This window comes from Rhinatrema bivittatum, chromosome 3 (genome assembly GCF_901001135.1).
Source record: "Rhinatrema bivittatum chromosome 3, aRhiBiv1.1, whole genome shotgun sequence".
In the NCBI taxonomy this organism is placed as follows: Eukaryota; Metazoa; Chordata; class Amphibia; order Gymnophiona; family Rhinatrematidae; genus Rhinatrema; species Rhinatrema bivittatum.
Window position 1 is genome coordinate 535,010,076 of NC_042617.1, and position 23,479 is coordinate 535,033,554.

General features: G+C 42.0%; 1 protein-coding gene across 1 annotated transcript in view; it reads right to left on the bottom strand.

Moving 5' to 3' along the window:
* Positions 1-2,334: 2,334 nt before the first annotated feature.
* Positions 2,335-23,479, bottom strand: part of TRIM54 (tripartite motif containing 54) — a 105,634-nt gene continuing 84,489 nt past the window's right edge. Inside the window, exons 9-10 of the mRNA XM_029596335.1 lie at positions 8,289-8,327; positions 2,335-6,595 (exon numbers count right to left, since the gene is read on the bottom strand). Coding sequence (XP_029452195.1) covers positions 6,585-6,595; positions 8,289-8,327 — 50 coding nt within the window. The 3' untranslated portion in view covers positions 2,335-6,584. The remainder of the gene's footprint in view (positions 6,596-8,288; positions 8,328-23,479) is intronic.

Genomic DNA, 23,479 nt, shown 5'->3' on the forward strand with positions numbered 1-23,479 from the left:
GGACTGTAAGGCAGGACTCTGGATGAAACAAGGGCTGGCCTTCTGCCTAGTCAGCCCCCTTCCCTGCAAGTTGAGTCTTACTCTTTGGGTACCAGGGGCCAGTAGGTCTCTGCGGCAGCAGTATATCATGAGTGTGAGTCCATTCAAGCTGGAACCAGACTATACAGGCAAGATTGGGATAAACAGGCAAGGCTGAAGGCAAGGCTTGGACGAGGCAAGCAAAGCTTGGCAGGCTGGACAAGGTGACACTAGAGATACTGGGCAGGACCTGGAACTAGACAAGACACAGGGTCAGGCAAGACAAGGGCAGGACTCTGGTACAACAGGACTGGACACCACAATTTTAAATTCTGCCCCTGTACTAAATTATTTTGCAAACATATTCCAAAGAGACAAGTGCAGTCAGAGAAAAACAAGAGTTTTATTGCTATTTAAAAAATGCACAGGCAAAGGGAATGCTAATCACGGCTTTCGGAAAGTTCAATTCCAATTGGATTAACACCGTTCTAAGATACATAGTCCAACATTCAATTAACTTTTAATTTTTTTAATTTAAAAAACTCCATACATTTCACAGCTAAAAATAGAAATACCAATTTTACAAAAAAAAAGAAACATAAAAATGTAATTTGAGAAATCCATTCCATTGTGGATATATACAGTTTTTCAAAGTAAGGTGAATGAAACCTGGTGTGCGATGAAGCATGACGACATCATCAAAAGAGTGTCTACAACAGCTGTTCAATGCCAAAGAATCCCTCCCCAAGGTCTGTCAATTCCCCTGCCACCAGTGCGCACTCACTGCTCCATTACACTTGCTTCCTTTATCAAGTAGGTCATTTTAACAGGGACAGATTTAGGGTTTTGGTGCTTTTAATTCCCCACCTCCCGTAAGAGTCTCTTACAGGGTAACAGAGGGCTGTTCTTTGCTGAATGAGGCAGCAGAGCTGAAAGGCAGCAAATCTTAGCCAGCCTCCTGCCCTAGGCACAGGTATAATGGGGGCCTACTGACTTACCTTAGCCACACCAACCTCCATTCCCAGCGTATCTTCAGAGAGCATATTACAATTTCCTGAACTAGGCAGGGTCACAGTAGTACAGTCTGAGAACCAGAAAACATCATGTCATCTCCTTAACATACAAGACCCGGCTAAGTTCCACTGTAGCTGACAAAAAATATTAATGTTAATAACCTGGTATCAGCCTTCCTCTAGAGTGGAGGAGTAGTCTGTCGGATAGAACTGCAGGCTGAAACCCAGGGTTCAAATCCCACTGACACTCCTTGTGATTTTAGGAAACTCACTTCATCCTTTATTGCCTTAGAGCCTGATTTACTAAGCTTTTTTCTTTTCCCCAGAATGAGAAAAAAGGCCTTAGTAAATGAGGTCCTTAGGTTGTAGGACCTCTGGTGGCAAGGAAAATATCTACTATACCTGAATGCAAATTGCCCTGAGTTACCAATGAAAAGGAATGAGCTAAATCTAAAAACAAAGGGTTTGATTTTAAAAAGCATTTACTCGAGCAAAACTGGTTTTTGCTCGAGTAAATACACTTTACTCAAGTAAGTGGGCTTTTCAAAATTGCTACAATATATGCCATTGAATTGTCCATAGGATTTACTCAAGTAAGTGCACTTTACTCGAGTAAATAGCTTTTGAAAATTGCTATGAAAGTATGTCACATTTACATGCGTAACTCCTTTGAAAATGACCCCCATAGTTTTTAAATCCGTAGCATGGTGAGAGACAGAGAATGAATGGAAAAGAGGGAAACAGAGATGAGGGTGCAGGGAAAGAGGGAGAGAGGTGGACCAGGGGAAGAAAGCACTGGGGAAATATAAGTGTGTGCAGAGAAAAAGCAGAAAAGGACGACCCAGGGCATAGATGAGGCACAGGATCCTCTCCTTCCAGTCTCAATTTATCGCCCTTGCCTTGCCCAGTTTTTCTGTTTCTTCCCCAGTTCTCCCTTTGCCTGAACAATCCTTGCATCCTCTTCCCTTCCTGTTAATGAGGGGATCAGCGAATCCAAGACCTCTGAGACCATGTGTGCAAGATGATGATTTCCATGATGCATGTACCATAGCGTGCATTGCAGTCGGATTCCAATAAAAAAACCCTCCCCTCTGCATGCAACACTGGAAGCAAATGGAGGCTTTTGAAATGAAATAAAAAAGAACATTAGCAAACTCCTTTGTAGGACAGAGTGGGGGATGGCCTTACAATTAAAGATGTGGCAAAAATTCATACTCAAACTAGATTTCAGTCTGGTTCAAGTTTAACAGAGTATTCTGATTTTTGCCAACTCCACTGGGGAAATCCATTAGTTCTTTATGGGTGGGCTTGGGGAAAATTCAAAAGAATTATGGAAAAATTTGCTTCCCTCTTTTTTTTTTTTTTCAAAAAGTCTACATTAGATCTGCAGTTTGATGAAATTCAAAGTGGACTTTTTGAATATCTGAAGTGAATTTTTCCTTTCCATTTAGGATTTCTTCTAGAAGGTTTCATCAATAAGCCACCAAATGTTTTCTGGGTTTGTTGAATAATTTGACAAATCTATTTTGAAGAACTTCTCAAAGAGGAAGACTGCCCTATGACTTCCATTTTGTTGAGTGATCGCTGTATATCTAGTGTGGAATCTCTAACAACTGAAGCAATATGTGTCTCATAGCTCTACTTTTGTATATATTGAAACCTGTTGGAGTTTTCACTTAATTTCATTTCTACTGTACGTGTTGGTGTTGATCAACCTTCTTGCTACTGAAGCAAATAAAAAGTTGTGCGTTACAACTAACTGCTTCTTGATCCAGCACAGTATCCCCACAATACCCAACACTCTTGTGATGAAGATGGGATCCTGCTGAAGATGGGGTGCAGGACAAATCAAACTATGTGGGCCACCCCCTCTTGGTGTAATCCACTTTTCTCTCTCCTCCCTTCCCCTCTTCTCTCCCCCAACTGGGTATAATACTCCACCTATCGTCTTATCTTTACACTGACAAACCCCCCCCCCCCCCGACTCAAACCTCTTCTATCTCCTTCTCTTCAGCAAGAGAAGACCAGCTTTCCTACCTCCGTCTGCCTTCTCCTGTACTGCGCATTCAGGTCTCAGACTGAAGCTGACAGAGGAGCAGACAGATGCTGCTCTTCTCCAACTGGCAGAAAAGAGAGGGGAGAGGATTGCTTGCGGGCATATTGAAGTGCAGGGCCTAGGCCACTCGCCCCCGTTCACCCTTCCCTAGGGTTGGCCTTGAGAGTAGATGAGCAGAATTGGGTAACCGTGAAGAGAGGGTAATGCAGTAGCACAGCAGATAATCTAGTAGAGACCACCATCTAGGAATCTGAGCCTGCAGTTTTATGCAAAAGGCTACACTGGGACACATCGAGGAAATTGAGAATTGATGAGCATCATGGGACTCTTACTCCAAAAGACTGTCATATTTCTTTGAAGTAAACCAGATATTTAACCCTAAATAGAAAAGGGCTGTGCTGTTGAGTTTGTGGAAGCAAAACATTTACAAAGAGGCATTCACTAGTGACATCTGCCTTACCAAAGACTAGTAGCAATGCTAAAGCACACTTCTCACCCAAATCATCTGTTATCATACCAAGATTTAAATTTCACAAATAAACTCAAGTTAATAGTAATAATTTTTGGAATTTTAGCCCACCATGTTAAAAAATGCTCTAGGCAACTGCCTTATAGCATTATTAGTAATTCAGGTACAATAAGTCTCTGCACCAAAGGACTCACAACCTAAGCTGGTATCTGAGGCAATGGGAAGCAAAGTGACATACCCAAGGTCACAAGGACTGTGAGTGAAGGGACTGGAATCTGATCCTGGTTTTTGTGGTTCTCTGCTCATTTTAAAATGACAGGGAAACACCAACAACATTTACTGTTTCCTTTTTGAGCTGTTTCCAATCTGAAATGATACCAAAACACCCCCCCCCCCCCATTTTGTTTTATTTGACATATTCTAAATGCATTAGCACAGGTTAAAGCAATTTTTATGCATGCTAAAACATCAAACAAAACATGTATTTTCCTTGTACATCCCCTGTAGCCTATTGCTTTAACCATTAGGCCATGCCTTCTCCAAATATACTTTAAAGAAATAAAACTTTAGAGATATGAACTGTCAACTTGGAATTGACTATACGTGTTGGTGCCTAGTCTGCATGACATCTCCCAAAGAGTTGCTAATAAGAGCATTTCTACATCCAGAGCTGACCTGAGGCACACAGCTATGCGCTACAAGTTTAATGATTTTCTAAATGACATGCTGAGAGATCATCTGGTCTGTAGAGTTATGGCTGAGGCCCTGCAGCACCAGCTCCTAGCTGAGCCTAATTTGACTTTCGCCAGGGCACAGAAAAAGGCCTCAGCAGTAGAGATAGTGCACCCATGGATACACAGCAGTGACAGAGTTTGTGCTTTTCCACGGAGAAATGTTGGCACTTCAGAAAATAATGCTGTTGAAGTGCAACAAAAAATTACAGCAAAGATTTAAAAAATTAAATGTAGAAACATGACAGCAGAAAGACCATAAGGTCTATCTAGTCTGTCCATCCACACCAACTGGTCAGCTCCAAACTCTCTACCACTCTTAGCGATCTCCTGGATTGCCCCATACTTTTTTGAACTCAGACACTGTCCTTGTCTCCACCACCTCTAGCAGAAGGCTGTTCCATGCATCCATCACCCTTTTTATAAATAAGTACTTCTATGGATTACTTCTGAGTCTAACCCTTTCATTCTCCTCATTCCAGAACCTCCTTTCTATTAAAAGAGGCCTGCCTCCTGTACATTGATACCTTGGAGGTATTTAAATATCTCTATCATATCTCTTCCAGCCCACCTTTCATCTGTATACTTGTTTAGATCTTTAAGTCCATCCCCATATTCTTTACACTGAAGATGACAGACCATTTTAATAGTCACCTTCTAGACCGACTTCATCCAGTTTATATCCTTTTGAAGGGGTGGACTCCAGTATTGTACAAAGTATTCCAAATGAGGGCTTACCAGAGACCTATACAGGGACAATATCACCTTCTTTTTACTGATGACCATTCCTCTCCCTATGCTTCCAAGCAACTTTCTGTTTTGCCATCAGCTTATGCACCTGTCTGGTCACCTTGAGATCATCAGATACCATCACCCCCAGATCCCACTCTTGTTTCGTGCATAGAATGCCATCTACATTCAGTGCTCTTCCCTTGGGTTTTTGCAGCCCAAATGCATGACTCTACCTTTTTTTTTAGCATTAAATCTTAGCTGTCAAACTCTAAACCATTTCTCATTGTGCAGTTATTTTTAGTGCACTCATTACTACAGTCTGAACAACCTTCTAACGCCTCATTTTCTTGAAGCCCTCTCACACCCTGTGCTTTATGTATGGGCATGTATTTTCATACTCAAGCAGATGAGTATGGCTCGTGCCAAAAAAAAAAATGCTTTGAATTTTACAATTTGTAATTATTTTTCTTTACTTACACAGACTTGGAGGTAAACGAATATTGTGTGCTTGCCTTAGCTGTGGATTTCCTCTTCCCTAACCCTATCATATTGCTCACAGAGATGTCTGGTGGGGAACCTTCCACTGAAAGTGAAGCTCCATTTCCTGCCAGCAGGAGTTACGCCTGCAGCCTTTATGCAAGGGGCCTGGGCACATCAGCTCTGTGATGTTACCCTATACTCTGCTAGCACTGTCCCAGTATGCTTTTCAGTGTAGGAGCAGAGGTATAAAATGCTGTGCCAAGATTTATGCAGGGGCGTGATCCATTGGTTGCTGTCTTCATCAGTTACGTATCTTGAATCTTTCCAAAGTGCATGTACACACTGGCAGTCTTCTCTCAGCTCTTGATTGGTATCTTCCTCGGCCCTAAGCCTACCCTTCACTCGTAGAGCACCTGCTCAACACTGGTCTCCATTCTACCATTACTTAACGGCACACAAATTCATGTATTGGAGGAAGAGCTGATCTGCCAAGCAGGATGCTTTGTTTTACAGTTCTGTCCCTCTGTGGGTACTGGAGGGGAGGCTTATGACTGCGAGTGAGTACTCCTCTGTACTTCTACTTATCACAAACAGGAACATTGTAGCCATGTTTTTGTCAGCAGAGTCAGGGAGTGTTAAGTGACAGCAGCTTCTACATGTATAAAACCTAGAATTAATCCATTCCACCATTTTCTACCCTTCACTGGATGAGACAGAAAGGCAAATAGAGGAAAGGGCTGAACAGTGAAGTTGCAGTAAGGGAGCACCAATCAGAATATAGTTCGGGAGCTGGACATTTTTATCTTTTCTGCAATAGCTTTGCAGTATGGAAATCAACAGTATATTTTATAACAAAGAAAAGGAAGAAAAGTTGAAAATCTGCTATTCTTACAACCATATAAAATTGAATATTATGAACAGAAAACAAACAGAATGCACAGGCTCTGGTTTATGCGTGTGCTGCATCACTAAAGGGGCTCATTGCTAAATAGGTCCAGGGGTTAGCATTGGAATCTCAGGGATAATCTCAGGATCCTCGGTAGCAGTGAATGGGCAGATTTCAGCCTGGTAGGAATCCACTATCTTCAGTGCTGACCTGTCACAGAAGGGAGCGAAAAAGAAAACATTAGTGTAAAAGTACCTACATTTATAGCAACACTACAGGAGATCCAAGGGCAAAATATATAGATGGTATTTACCACCTTAAGCAAGGCACAAGAAAATACCCCAGTCACAGTCAACCTGAGACAAGGTACTTGTAAAATATTCTTCTTGGTCCCAGCCACTTGAAAAGAAAGTGTCTGCAGAATATCTGCCCTATTTGCAGCTGCCTGATGTCATGCAGAATGCATCAGAATGGGCGTCTGAGAAACAGACCTGGGCTATGATGTAAAATAAATCACAAACTAGATTCCATCTTAACTCATGACCTTTCATAAACTGCCTTAAAATGCCCCCATACAAATAATGGCTCCAAGATATCAACAGGCGTTCCAAAATCATCTGTGGAAAAGCATGAGTCCCCAAATATTGAGAAGCACCCCAAATCTACATGTACTGATACTATTAAGTCAGCAAAAAAATCAAACTAGATGATCATTTTGCCAGTAGAGGACAGTGTGCATTTGTTTTGTTTAATGACCATTATTATTATTATTGTTGTTTTTAAATTAAATGAAAAACACAAAGAAACCCTTGCATATCATTTTATTTCATTTAAAAACAACATTTAAAAATCCCCAAAATTAGAGGGTTTTTTTTCATTGACTTTTGTTTAGAAAGTCAATGAAAAAAAACCTTACCAGGCATGAAATTTACTTCCTCCACCTTTCCTTAAACTTCTTCAATTCATCCCTAATCACTCCTGCTCTATGGCTCTTGGTTAAAAAATGGCACAGGCTGGCCATCAGGTCATATGGCCATTCCACGAAAAGGTGCTGGCCTGGGGATTGACCTGCAGGGCAGAAGCATCTGAGGATCGTTCCAATGCCTTTCCTTATTGGAAACCCCAGAGAAAGGGGTAAACATGGTATGGAGGAGAACAGGGGGAGGCTGTGTCCTTTGGAGGTTTGTTTCATGTTTATTTCAGTTCAGCAAATGAAACAAACCAAAATAAACATTAAACAAACTGAAACTCAAATAAAAAAAAAAAAAAGCAAAATGAAACAAACCTTTTTCCATGCAAATCCCTATTGACTACCTAAAGCTGGTAGCCAAGTCATTTATAAAGTCACCATTGATCACTGAATTTTGCTTGCATTGTCCTAGAATCTTGGTGGTCATATTGTCATGAACCGATGAAAAACAAAACATCAAAAAACATTTTTATGATTGCTTTTTGCAATCTGGCCACAAAGTTTCTGCAACACTGGTTATGAGTCCCAAAATATATAAACAGATTTTACCAAGATCGTATTCACTGAAGCCCAGAAAGGACAGGACCCTGCCTTATAAAAGTATTGTATTCAGTAATTGTTATAAATGTATCTTCAAAAGGCAAAGGGCAAGAGAAACACTGCAATGGCTTGACGGGGACCCCCTTAATATAGGATCCTCTCCTCTTCGCACTTTGGTGAACGTGACACACAATGATTCCAGGCAATTGTTTGTGTACACACATCTGAGCATGTATTTGGGGATACGATATTACCAAGATAATTAATAAAGAACAGTTAACATGTAAAAAGCAAAGTTCTTCATTATTCATTGGCAAATATGTTAAAAAAGCTCCACAATATTTTACTACCAAATGGAGACCAAAAGGCAATAATGCAAAAGCCACAACTCACCGTGCTGAGAACCAGCTGCTTTCTGCCTAGATCCTGAATCTACAAAGACAAAACATTTTGTTATTCTCCTTGCTAGCTGTTTAAAAAATTCTGCATTTTTTCACCTTACTTTTCTGTCAGTCTGATCAAATGGCTCCTGCTTTTTTATTTATTTATGGTTTTACATAATAAGACCCACAGCTTTTCACAGCAAACCCAGTAACCCTTGCAGCAGAAGAGGACTGGAAGGTTCATCTGCATATTCTACCCAGCAGCCCCCAGAAGAGGACTCCAGAGACCACAGCGAGCGATCCAAGCTTCGAACTCCACAGCACCAGCTTCCAGAGGCCCTGCACCCCCTGCAGCAGAAGAGGACTGGAAGCGCATGCCTAATGGTGCACGCATCTCAAACTTCCTTTTGATTTTACATGGTAATCGTGTTTGATAGGAGTAATTTCTTGTAGATTTTATACATAAGGAGCCTAATTCAAAACAAGAGTCAATAAGCTGGGTAACTAGGAAGATATAGGTAGATTAATTGTAGTGTTTTGAGGGACATTGCCCGACACATATAAAATAAATCCATAGACTAAAAGTACTTTAGGTTAGCTCTACATCCCTTCTCCCTTAGAAATTTTAAACCAATAACAATCAACAAAATTATAAAGTAGGAAGTAGTCCAGCAGCGAGGGGGGCTTTCCAGTCTTTTGCACTGAGTGCCACATGTATGATTATTTCCCAGCTGTAGAGAGGTCGTATGGGTGCACGAAGTGCAGAGAGCTCCAAACCCTCAGAGAATGAGTCCAATCTCTGGAGGCTAGAGTGGTAGACCTGGAGGAGTTAAGAGAAACAGAGGAATATAGAGGAGACCTTCAGGGACATAGTAGAGAAGTCCCACTTCCAATCTGGTAGCCTCTGTGCGCTTTGGAGGAGAAAAATCACCTGGAAGGAGAACATCAGCTTGTTGAGGCAGAAAGAAATCTTGTGGGTAGGACCTGCCCTCAAGATGATGTAGTATCCTCTTTCACCGAGGATAGGTCTCCAGGGGCAAGTGCCCAGGAGGGAAGGGTTAGGACAGCCGTTATAGTTGGTGATTTAATTATTAGTAAGGATGATAGCTGGATTGCTGATAGATTGTGAGAAATTGCAAGAGGACATTCCAAAACTGGGAGACTGGGTATGCAAATGTAAAATTAAATTGAATGTACACAAATGCAAAGTGATGCACTTAGGGAAGAGTAATCCAAATTATAGCTACACAATGCAAGGTTCCACATTAGGAGTCACCACTCAGGAAAAGGATCTAGGCATCATCACTGAAAATACATTGAAATCTTCTGGTCAGTGTGCAGCAGCAGCTGCCAAGAAAGCAAATAGAATGCTAGGAATTATTAGGAAAGGAATGGAGAATAAAACAGAGAATATCATAATGCCTCTATATCCCTCCATGGTTCGATCTCATCTTGAGTATTGGTTCAGTTCTGGTCACCACATCTCAAGAAAGATATAGCAGAATTAGAAAAGGTACAGAGAAGGGCAACCAAGATGATAAAGGGGATGGAACAATTCCCCTATGAAGAAAGGCTAAAGATTAGGTCTCTTCAGCTTGGAGAAGAGATGGCTGAAGGGAGTTATGATAGAGGTCTATAAAATGAGTGAAATGGAATGAGTAAACATTAATCAGTTGTTTTCTGTTTCTAAAAGTATAAAGACCAGGGGACACACATTGAAGTTATAGGTAACACATTTAAAACTGATAAGAGAAAATATTTTTTTACTCAACACATAATTAAGCTCAGGAATTTGTTGCCAGAGGATGTGGTGAAAGCTATTAGTATAGCTGCGTTTAAAAATGGTTTGGACAAGTTCCTGGAGGAAAAGTCGATTAACAATTATTAAAGTAGGGTTGCAGAAACCCTCTGCTTATTCTTGGGATAAACAAATTGGAATCTATCTACTCCTTAGGATCCTGCCAGGTACTTGTAATCTGGCTTGGCCACTGCTGGAAACAGGATACTGGGCTTGATGGACCCTTGGTCTGACCCAGTATGGCAGGCCTTATGTTTAAAATATGCAACATAATACAACAAAACAAAATTTACAAGATAGTCCTTATTCAAGTTTGAAAAAAAAACATTATATACAACCAACCTATTAATATAAAAAAAATCTCCTACATAGTAACATAGCAATGATGGCAGATAAAAAATAAATGGTCCATCTAATCTGCCCTGCAATTTGCTTATGGTAGTAACAGCCACTCCGTGCAGGTCACCCCCAGGCAGAAATGTTACACTGTCCCGTTCTTTAAGCCTTCAGGGATCCACACTGTTTGTCCCATGCCCTTTTGAATTCATTAACTATCCTTGTCTTCACCACCTCTTCTAGAAGGGCATTCAGGCATCCGCCACCCACTCCCTGAAGAAATATTTCCTGATATTGGTTCTGATTGGTCTCAGAAGGATTTTCAGAAAGTGTTTGACAAAATCCTGCATGAGAGGCTTCTAAGAAAACAATGTCCTTTTGTGGATTGAAAGTTGGTTAAAAGACAGGAAACAGAGAGTAGGATTAAATGGTCAATTTTCTCAGTGGAAAAGGGTAAACAGTGGAGTGCCTCAGGGATCTGTACTTGGGCCAGTGCTTTTTAATATATTTATAAATGATCTGGAAACGGGTAAGACGAGTGAGGCGATCAAATTTGCGGATGACACAAAAGTATTCAGATTAATTAAATCTCAAGTGGATTGTGATAAATTGCAGGAGGATCTTGTGAGACTGGAAAATTGGATTTCCAAATGGCAGATGAAATTTAATATGGACAAGTGCAAAGCGATGCATATAGGGAAAAATAACCCTTCCTGTAGTTACACAATGTTAGGTTCTATCTTAGGATTTACCACCCAGGAAAGAGATCTAGGCATTATAGTGGATTATACATTGAAATCGTCGGCCCAGTGTTCTGTGGCGAACAAAAAAGCAAACAGAATGTTAGGAACTATTAGGAAGGGAACGGCAAATAAAACAGATGTCATAATGCCTCTATATCTCTCCATGGTGAGACCACACCTTGAATACTGTGTACAATTCTGGTCACCGCATCTCAAAAAGGATATAGCTGCACTGGAGAAAGTGCAGAGAAGGGTGACTAAACTGATAAGGGGCATGGAATGGCTGCCCTATGAGGAAAGGCTAAGTTAGGGCTGTTCAGTTGTTGTTTTTTTTTGTTGTTTTTTTTTTTTATTTAGATTTATATTCCGCTTTTCACACTTTTTTTTTCAGCACTTCAAAGCGGATTACATTCAGGTACTGTAGGTTGTTTGGAGAAGAGATGACTGAGGGAGGATATGATAGAAGTCTACAAAATCATGGACTTGAACAAGTTAATGTAAATCATTATTTACTCTCTCAGATAGTAGAAGGACCAGGGGGCACTCCATGAAGTTAGCAAGTAGCTCATTTAAAACAAATTGAAGAAAATTCTTTTTCACTCAATGCATAGTTAATCTCTGGAATTCATTGCCAGAGGGTGTGGTTACAGCAGTTAAAAAATAGTAGCTTGTGATTTATCTAATGTTTGGGTATTTGCCAGGAACTTGTGACTTGGATTGGCCACTGTTGGAAACAGGATACTGGGCTTGATGAAACTTTGGTCTGACCAGTATGGCATGTCTTATGTTCTTATTTTCCCCTGAAGCTTCATATCATAACCTCTAGTTCTACTGTTTCCTTTTCAATGAAAAAGATTTGAAGTTTGTGCATCATTAATATCTGTCAGATATCTGAAGGTATTACTGCCCATTAGCTCAATAGTTCCTAAAACCCATTAAAGTAAGTGTCAGTAATTACTTCCATAGGATGAGGAACATGCCTCTGAAAACACAATGAGTCAGCCGTAGCCAAATAACATTCTCACCAGAGGATCTATTAACACACACACACACCCTTCCCCCCCCCCCCCCCCCCCACACACACATAATCACCTCCAGTCTACTTTCAGGAACAGCAGTCACATGGCTACAGGTAGACAAATGTTTATGTTTATTAAGCATTTGTTAGTCATCTACACCAAAACTCTAAGCGATGCAAAATTAAAACATTCATAACCATAAAATCCACAGAATTAATAAAGATAGCTATGTCCCCTGACACATATTTGTTTCATAGATGTGCTGCATTGGGAGGGACAGAACACTGATTTTCATTAGCAAAAAGTACTTATAAATCAGTTTGCATCACTTTTTGTTTGACAATAATAACATAAAGCTTAGGAGTAACTTGCATGGTGCAACAGATACTACCATGAGCAAATTGCTGGCAGACTGGATGGGCCATTTGGTCTTTTTCTGCCATCATTGCTATAATACTATGTAATCTTGCAGCATGTTTTATAGTTTATTTTATATTGATTCTTTGTATGTGTTTTAGACTTTGTGGTGATTTCTGTGCTGTTTTATTTAATTTTATTTATGTATATTAGTGTTTCAAGAACTAGATAAATCGTCTTGAATCTTGGAATCATTCTCTGCCTGGCTTTCAAGTTTGTTTCCGATTTTTGGAATGTCATAAATTCATTGATGACCACTGCGTCACTATAAATTTATGTGGTGCGGCTTTCTTCCACTTGCCTTGCTCAAAGGTAGTAATATTAACAATCAAAACCAACATTTGTCAAAGTCAACAAAAGTACTGCTAGTAACATTTTTACGAGGTGTGCAGCATTCTTTATAATTCAGACAATGCTGCTTGAACATGCTCTGCTTTTGGACTTGACCATAGAAGCAATCCTGCAATTTTTCCCTAATATCTGTGTATCAGTACCCTGGACCATAAAAATCAGGGCCCAGCATTGGCTGTCATCTGAATCCAATTCCCTTTTATCCCCCCACTGTCAAAGCGGAGAGCGATGTTACAGTTGCTTCAAAATCCTGAAAGCTAATTGGTTAAGGGTAGTAATCCCCATGCCTTCTGTTAAGGGAATAGCTGCTGCTCCATGCAGGGTACTCCCATGCAGCCTTTTCTTCATTTCCACAATTAGCCTTTAGGGATCCACAATGTTTATCCCACACCTTTTTTAAATTCGTTTACTGTTTTTGTCCTCACCACCACTTCTGGAAGGGCATTCCAGGCATCTACCACCCTCTCCATAAAGAAATATTTCTTGATGTTAATTCGGAGTCATCCCCCCTGGAGTTTCAATTTGTGACCCCTAATTCTATTATCAGTTTTTCAATGGAAAAATTTTGAAGTTCATGCATCATTAAAGCCTTTCAGGCATCTGAAGGTCTGTATCATATCTTTCCTGCACCTCTTCTCTCCCAGTGTATACATTATTCCAATCCTTCAGCCTCTCCTCATCAGTCTTCCAATACAGACTCCAAACCATTTTGGTTGCCCTTCTCTGGACCTCCTCCATCCTGTCTCTATCCTTTTATAGATATAGACTAGAACTGAACATAGTACTCCAGAAGAGGCCTCACCAACAAACTATACAAGGGCATTGTCACCTCCTTTTTATTACTGGTTGTTCCTCTCTCTATGCAGCCCATCATTGTTCTGGCTTTAGCTATCTTCTTGTCACATTGCTTCACTGCCTTCAGATCACCAGACACTATCACCCCTAGGTCCCTCTCCCAGTCCATGCACATTAGTCTTACATAAGAACATAAGAAATTGCCATACTGGGTCAGACCAAGGGTCCATCAAGCCCAGCATCCTGTTTCCAACAGAGGCCAAAACCAGGCCACAAGAACCTGGTAATTACCCAAATACTAAGAAGATCCCATGCTAGCAATAGTTCAACCCCAACATGATCATGTTTCGAACCACAAAGTTCTGCCTCAGGGGGAATCTTTTCTTTAATCTTCACAAAATGGGGACTGAAAGGAGAGAGAGGTGTGCAGAGGAACCGCTGAGGCCTTACCGGGAGACCTGAGCTGTTTTCTGGTCCCCGACGGGGCTAATTGGAGGACGTCCCGACGAGTGACGTCATCATCCGGAGACCATCGAGGGGTTTAAAAACTCCCCCACCGCGGTGTGTAAGCGGGACTGAAAGGAGAGAGAGGTGTGCAGAGGAACCGCTGAGGCCTTACCGGGAGATCCGAGCTGTTTTCTGGTCCCCGACGGGGCTAATTGGAGGACGTCCCGACGAGTGACGTCATCATCTGGAGACCATCGAGGGGTTTAAAAACTCCCCCACCGCGGTGTGTAAGCGGGACTGAAAGGAGAGAGAGGTGTGCAGAGGAACCGCTGAGGCCTTACCGGGAGACCAGAGCTGTTTTCTGGTCCCCGACGGGGCTAATTGGAGGACGTCCCGACGAGTGACGTCATCATCTGGAGACCATCGAGGGGTTTAAAAACTCCCCCACCGCGGTGTGTAAGCAGGACTGAAAGGAGAGAGAGGTGTGCAGAGGAACCGCTGAGGCCTTACCGGGAGACCCGAGCTGTTTTCTGGTCCCCGACGGGGCTAATTGGAGGACGTCCCGACGAGTGACGTCATCATCCGGAGACCATTGAGGGGTTTAAAAACTCCCCCACCGCGGTGTGTAAGCGGGACTGAAAGGAGAGAGAGGTGTGCAGAGGAACCGCTGAGGCCTTACCGGGAGACCCGAGCTGTTTTCTGGTCCCCGACGGGGCTAATTGGAGGACGTCTCGACGAGTGACGTCATCATTTGGAGACCATCGAGGGGTTTAAAAACTCCCCCATCGCGGCGCGTGGCCGCCACCGGTGCATGCCGAAGCCGCATGCGCCAAAGGGGCACGCGGCTTAGTTTCTACCTTCTGGACTTTCTCTATTTAAAACGCGGATTCCTGGTTAAAAACAACTTACCCTTCTTGGAATTTAACATCAAAGTGGTCAAGTAAGTGCAACTTTCTCGTCTCTCCTTTTATTTAATTGATTAACCTTCAAGAACGTATGGGGAAAAAGAGGAAAGGAACTGTAAGAGTTTTTCCTCCCAACTCTGCAGTACCTCCCCTAAGTTCCCAACCAACTATTGAAGGTTTCATGCAACCAATTAGTACCAGTACTCCGTCAGGAATGTTGGGAATTGGCCTAAATTCTTCTATGCCTGTATCCCCTGGGAATTCCATCTCCCTGTCTCCTGAACTCCGCTCGCTACCAAATCAGGACTTTTTGCGTTTGGCAGAGTCACAGGAGGGCCGATTGCAACTAATGGGAGCGGCATCAGACCCTCCAAGGGAGGAGGACACTGCGAAATTAGATGTCCAGGCAAATGTGCGTTTGCCTGAGAAACCATCGATAATCACCCTGGAAACACTGTGGACTGCGATAAAAGGATTAGAATCCTCATTAGGGGTTAAAATTGAGAATGTAAATAAATCTGTTGACATGATTCATTCTCAGGTACAGAGCCATGACACTGCTATTAAGAAAAATGTTGAACGTTTAATTGAGGTTGAGAAGCAATGTGATACTTTGGGTAAAACAGAAGTGGCCCTGATAAAGGGTCAAGAATTCAATTCTCGGAGATTGGAAAATTTAGAGAATTATTCTAGAAGGTTAAACTTGAGAATATTAAATTTCCCTAAATCACCAACTATGTCTCCTATAGACATGTTAAGGAAATTTTATGTTGAAACACTTAAAGTGTCTCAAGAAGCAATTCCCCCAATAACACAAGCGTTCTATATATCCGTAAGAAATATTGAAAATCAAAATAACTTACCCCCATCACCAAATGTATTAGAAAATTTAACAGAATTTTTACAAGACTCTCAAATTACCATTGAGAGCCGTGCTACATTATTAGTAGTGTTTGCTCTAGAACCAGATAAAATATGGACCATGAAATTGTTTTTTCGTATTGTAGAGAAAAAGTTTCTTGGCCAACAGATAACAATTTTTCCTGATCTTGCTAAGCCAACTCAATTGAGACGGAAAGCTTTTCTAATGAAAAAACAACGGGTATTAGCCCTGGGTGCTACTTTTATGTTGCAATATCCTTGCAAATGTCTGATAAAATTAGCTTCTATAAAATACATTTTCTTTAATCCGGATCAATTGGAAGGTTTTTTACAGAATAGAACAACCCCTATAAATATTTCTTCATAATGGTTATCATGAGTGTTTCATTGGAATAAGAAATTAGCGGATATTTATTATTATGCTGGTCATTTCCTAACTTGTTATTGTCTACAAATACAGTCCCCATTTGTGGTCTCATATTGAACAAATGTGTATTTTGGTTAATGAAGATGTATAATATATTTATCATTTCCTCAATTAGTTCTAAATTTCAAATATGTCAATGTGGTTTGACTATATTGTCTGTAAAAATTATGAAAATAAAGAATTAAAAAAAAAAAAATCTTCACAAAATGACAAATGTTCCATCAGCTCAATGTCAAACCGACTATCTTCTCATTTTTCTTCCGCGATCTGACATCTGTACTGGCCTGGGCTCAACGAATGGCCTTGTTTCTTCAACTTGAATGTTTGGCCTTTGTACTAGACAAGCAGAAACCCGACAAACTGTACCGGACCTGCTGGCAGGCCTGTGTTCCCCTGCTGCCGGCAGCTGTTCAGGAGGGGCTACATGCCAGTGGATACGAACCCGATTGGTGTAATCCTGGGTCTTGGTGGGGGGGAGGGGGCTGGGGGGTGAAGGGGGGTAAGGGGAGGGAGGGGGTAGCGTGTGGTAATACGAATGGAGTGTGGTGTGTGTTGGGATGCGTGGATTGCAAGCGTTGGAAGTATGGTGGGGAAGGGGCCTGTGGGGGAAAATGGTAAAATAAGATGGGATAGAGACATGACGGAGGTTTGTTGTTGTTGTTCTTTTGCATTGGATACTTTTGCGCTGTATTGGTTTCTATGTATATTGGTTATGCCTGCTGTAGTGTGTTGTCTGTTCATGATTTATCCCAATAAAAATTATTTTGAAAAAAAAACAAAACATATCAGAGATCTTTAACACTTTGGATCTGATTAGCTGAAACAGCATCAGCATTTGTTAGCCAAGATTCAGTAGCACATATGTAAGGAAGCCTTGGTTTCCTTACCAAAGGAATGTACTAACTAGCTGGGGAGGTTCAGAGAGATTGGCAGTGATTTTGGATTTTACTCCCCCATGTAGGAAACTAAGATGGTGTAGCCTTAGCCTTTTTCTCCACTAGGCACCATATTACGCTGTTGGATTTTTTGTTAGATTTCCTAGAGGCAGGAGCTCTCTGCCTTCAGTCTGTTAACTTTTGTAACTTAATGAAGAGAGAAGTTGGTGGTTTTCCCTTATAGCCAGCTGGACAGACTGATTTATTACATTTATTTATTCTGTGTTTACTCTTTTTAATCCATTTTTGGAGCATTCCTATTGCGAGACCCTTGTGTGAAGTGTTCACAGAGAATTTGGGCATCCCTGTGTGTGGTTAAATCAAGGTTAGGGAAGATCCTGGCAGGGTTCTATCAGTCCTCCAGGGGATAGACCTGTTAGTGACGCGATGCAGAGGAGTTTCAACTTTTAAACAATCAGGTTGACCTAACAGTATTAAATCATGTAAAACAGGAATCTTATGCTTAACTAACTTAGTATTTATAAGCATAATTTTCAAAATAACATTTGCAGTATAAGTCAAAGTAAGGCCAAGCCCCGTTGAGAGCTGCATGACAAATCACCATACCTGCCTTTTCCACATATAAAAGAGGAACGGCAGCGGATGATGAGGATGGGAACCAAGATGCAAAAGATCTAGCAGGATGGTACTTAGCTGCACTCAGAGCACACAAAGGAGTTCCTTGCCGTGCTCCTTCGTGAGCATGATGAGGCGTGCGCACCTCTGGCATTTCCCACCGGCTCTTCACCTACCACTCTCTGGTGTCGTCAGCAGGAGGGGGGGAGGGATTGGGTGTGGAGCCTGGACTCCTAGTTGTCACTAGAGCTGGCAGAGCTAGTGGGCTGCAAGAAGAAAGTCAGGGTAGAGAGATTGGGAGAAACATGTGGGGGGATTAAGAGAGAGGTTAGTAGAAACAGAATGAGACAGAGAGAGAGAGAGAGAGACTAGTGGGGACAGGGTTGGGGGACTGAGAAACAGAAAGCCTGATGGGGGGGATTGAGAAAGACTGCAGGGAACAGGATGGAATTGAAAGAGAGAGACCATTAGGGACAGTATGGATGGACTGAGAGAGGAAGAGATACTTTTGGAAGGGGTGCCTTCTCCTCCCCCCACACTTTGAAAACATAAGGCTTTTTGGTACAGTGCATCCCGATTTCTTGACTCTTGGTATGTGAAAAGTTGGCCACCCCTGGTTTAGAGCCTCAGCATGTCTTAACCTGTTTTCTGACATTATTTGCAGGGCATTTTAATGCTATTTGGGGTGGAACTGGGGAGATGTTTGAGCTGTTTGAAGGTCTGTGGAAATTGAAAAGCATCACTCTTCTCCTACTACTACTGAGTGTGCCAAGATTCCTTCTGGAAGGTTCAAAAGGGGCTTCTGCTTTTAGCATTTTCAAGCTGGCACATGCATTAAATCCAAACAAGACAGAAACATATGGGCGAATAATCAAGAAATTCAAAACTTGAAGGTTTTACTGGTAGTTGATGGTTTGAACCCTGTTTTATGTTGTGCCCGTCGGTCGCAGACAGCTGCAACCACTAATGCTCACCTCTTTTTTTGCTGCCTTGTCAGAATTGGGGAGAACGGCGACCTCTGTCAGCGATTGCCGACCTGCCTGGCGTTCCCGGGACAACGTGGGCGCTGCCAACCACCATCTTGTCCCAGGAATCATATAGGCGCGTGCGTGCACACAAGGGCCACTCTTGTACACGTCATGGCGGGAACTTCGGGGGCATCCCCTCCTGATGATGTCTTCGCTCTGCTGTACTTAACCTGACTGGTCCTGCCTATCGATGAGTTAGCAAGCCATGTTGAGCAAATGGTCAGTCTGCCCCTGCGATTAGCTATAAAACCAATACAGTACGGTATCCCCTGTCTCAAAATGTTGTCATCATTTCAGCAGAACCTCATGGCTCTCTGAATCAAAGGTGGCAGATGTATCCAACAACGTTAAAATTACAGCACAACTGCCATCAAGAACACAAAGTGAAAATCTGCTAGTGACACCAACAAGGTCTGTAGATTGTCCATTTCGAAAACCATACTAATATGGGTGTGAAATCCTCTTCTCATTTAAAAATTCCTCCAATTGAATAAGCACAGCCTTGTCTAATATTTTAGCAATTGTAGGAAGATTTGATATGGGTTTATAACAAGCCAGATTGATGTTATCCTTATATATATATATATTTTTGTTTTGTTTTGTTTTTAATAATATTTTTAATGTGTATATATATATATAAATTATTTAACTTGTAAGTAATCTGATGTGTTTAGTTGTAATTTATTTTTTATGATGTTTTATATGCTTTATTTTATGTTATGTGTTTATTTACTTGTTCTCTACCATGGGCACTTATTTGAAAAGGTGGATTATAAATTGAAAATATAATTAAATTATCAACCACGTTTTCTAAAAGAAAAGTTTTTGAAGTTTGCTGTCATCTAGTGGCAAGAATTAAAAAATGCTAGGTGCTAGCTGAATACTGTTTTTTAAAGACTCAAACTGTATTATGGAGAGTAGTGGCAGGGGATGCCAGTCCCTTTTATCCACACATCAGATCTCAAGGACCCTTTTGCTTTATTCTGAATATGTCCACCACCTCCAAGCTTGTGCTGTTGGGAACAGGACAGAGAAGGAAGAAAAGGAAGAGGGTAATAGTTTCCTGTTCTTTCTGATCCATTCTATGGTGCTAACTACACTGATTACAAACTATGGGCCTCATTTTCTAAAGTATCGCAGGCGTGTGATACTTTAGGTAATGAGGGGTGGGGGGGGCCGAAACGGGGGGCAGTCCTGCGTTAGCCGGCAGCAATCGCACCGCCGCGGTGTGATCGCTGCCGGTTTCGCACCCAATAGTGCCACCATAGAAGGTGTAGCTATTGGGCGTGAACTCGGACGCGAAAAGGGCCTTACCTTTTCGTCGTCCGCAGCGTCTTCACGGAGTCGGCCCCGGTGACGCCCTGACTCCTCCTCTTCCGGGGCCGACTCCGCCCCCATTTTGGTATCGCATGCGATAAGGGATTTTTCGCGTGCAAAACGTCCCTTATCGCGTGCGATCAGTCTGGAAAATGAGGCCCTATGTACTAAGCTTGTGCTGAAGGGCAGGACAAGATACAGAAATGCTGAGAAAATCTCTAGATGAACAGCAGAGGGGGGGGGGGGGAAACATTATGCATGGTGATAACCTCTGGATAGCAAGTTCTGAACCAGACGTTTTCTCAAATATACTGCAAATACTGTGACTCACTTTAGCCTGCATAACTTTTCACTATCGCCACCATTTCCACTCACTTAAGGGTAGATTTTAAAAGGGCCGTACCTGTGTCCATAAGCGTGCGTATCTCGCCATGCACAAAAATATGCACTATTTTATAACCTATTCACAACCATAATAAACCACTCACTAGCAGAAGGATTGGTCCCCAATAAGGCAAAACAAGCTGTAATTAAACCAATATTAAAAAATAAAATTGGCAGAAAAGATGACTGGGATAATTACTGACCAATATCCAACCTGCCATTCATCGCTAAAGTCATAGAAAAAGGCAGTGTTAACACAATTAGAAAATCACCTAGAAGACAATAATATACTATACCCAAACCGAATCGAATCCAGGAAAAATCATTCAACAGAAACTTTACTCATTCCCTTAGCTAATGCTGTTCTCCAAGGGTTTGACAAAAATGAATCATTTATCCTGGTACTAATTGATCTTACAGCAGCATTTGACACAGTTGACCACTCCCTGCTATGCCACCAACTGAGAGGACTTGGAATAGATGGAAATGTCAACAAACGGTTCCTCCTTCTTCCTAAAATTAGGACATTTCAAGTAAAACTTGACAAACAAATATCCGTCACCTTCCCAATTGATCCAGGTGTCCCCCAAGGTTCAGCTCAACATTTATTTGACGCCATTATGCACACTACCATCAAATCTAGGAATCAAGTTCTTCCTATATGCAGCTGACATTCACTTCTACATCCCTTTCGACAAAACTTTTGAAAAAACTGCATTATCCCTGTCAGCATACATGTAGGAAATACAGCAAAAACCTTCTCAACTGAAACTAACTCTAAATAAAAAAAAAAAAATGGTGTGGTTAAGGAGAGATACAATGATAATCAAACCACCAACACTAGACCTAGGAATGTTATTACCCCCTCAGATCAAGTAGGAGACCTAGGAGTACAAATTGATGAGAACTTCACCATGAAAAAGCATATAAGAAAATGAATAAACACAGGATACACCAAGCTGAGAATATTACACTGGCTGAAACTTCTACTAACAACACAGGATTTCCGCACTGTCTTACAAACACTAAAATTCTCAGACCTAGACTACTGCAACTCCCTATTACTAGGCCTATCTTCAAGCTTACTAAAACCGCTGCAGTTACTCCAAAATGCCTCTGCTAAACTATTACTAGGAACAAGGAAATTTGACCACATCACCCCCTTGCTGAGGGCACTGCATTGGCTCCCTGTCCAATCCAGAATTCATTATAAAGTATTAACCCTAATTTTCAATATCATCAGCAATACTGACCAATGCTTATTAGGAGTGACACTTCAACACTACGCACCACAGAGAACCCTATGATCACAAAACAAAGGACTTCTAATGGTGCCTTCTACTCGGAACACACATCTAATGCAAATAAGGGACCGAATATTTTCCATAGAAGGCCACAAGTTGTGGAACTCCCTTCCAGAGTCATTATGCCAAGTAATGGAAAAAAAGAATTTCAAAAGTGAACCAAAACTTGACCATGGCATGGCTCTTCACAAAAGCTTACGATTTAACATAAAATAACACTAAACTGAAAACTTCAATGTCAATACAAGAGACAATAGTAGTGAACTGAGCAATAAGTAATGATAGATGTAAAGTGTATAGGTAGTTGAATTAGAATTTGCATTTGCTGTAATGCCAGCTTTGAAAATGTACAAATATGAAGCCTATAAATTTAATATCATGTTGACCAAGAATATGTATGAACATGAATAAAAACATATATCTTCTTTGGTTTTGACCTAGATTATGAATGCTGGCTCAGAATGTGATTGTTAAAAAAGATTATGAGCGATGTGTTGTGAGCATGGACCCTTGAGCTGGCTCGAGAGTTGGAAGATCCACTGAAGGAGCCTACAGTGGCACTCATAGCTGGGAGATGGAACTGAACCAGGAGACCTGACAGGGACTTCACCTATACCAGCCCTTGTTACCCGCAGGTTGAGCCCTTGGGTGCCGGGGCTGGCAGGACATAGGCGCAGGTCTCCTGGAGGAGGAAATCCGGTGGGTGGTCCAAGTCGAGGCTGGCAGAAGACTGAAGAGGCGGAGACGGTGCAGGAGTCGAGGCGGGCAGCGATGGTGCAAAATGAGGAACCAGGCCAGAGGTCGGGGCAGGCAGCAGACAAGCCGAGGTCGGAGAACACGCCAAGGGTCAGGATGGGCAGCAGACAGAGGAATCCAGGAACCAGGCCGATGTCAAAACCAAAGAAGCAAACGAAGACAGGAGTGGAGTCAGGAACACAGGAGTGGAGTCAGGAACACAGGAACGCTGGAACAGGATCAGGAACAGCAACTAGCTGCTCAGAGAGTCGACCTGTTGCCAAGGCAAGGTAGAGAGGTTTGAAGTGGCCTATATATAGGCCTCTACTGATGACATCAGGTTTTGTGCCGGGCTGAGGTTTCCCGCCGCGGCCCCTTTAAGTTCTGGGCTTCTGCGCGTACGCGCGCCTAAGGGGAGGAGTCCCCAGCAGAGGTCGGCGGCGTCTCCCTCGTGGAGAGAACGCCGCAGAAAGGCCCCAACGCGGGTCGGCCCGCCATGGGGAAGCAAGAGGGAAGCTTCCGAGTCCGCGGGTAAGAGAGGGGGGACCCGGTTGCAGCTGTCTGCGGCCGGGTTTCCCAACACAACGATTTTTTTAAACCATTGTGTTCTTGTTCTAGAATGATGGTATATAAAATGCCTAAATAAATAAATAAACCTATGTGTGTAGGTTATAAAATAATCTTCATGTATGCCACAACTCCAGGTTAGGCACAGGAGTTGAGAGAGAGAGAGAGAGAGAACCTCTTTATAGGGCTCAGTCTGATACTCTACATATGGATCATACACATATTCAGAGGTATC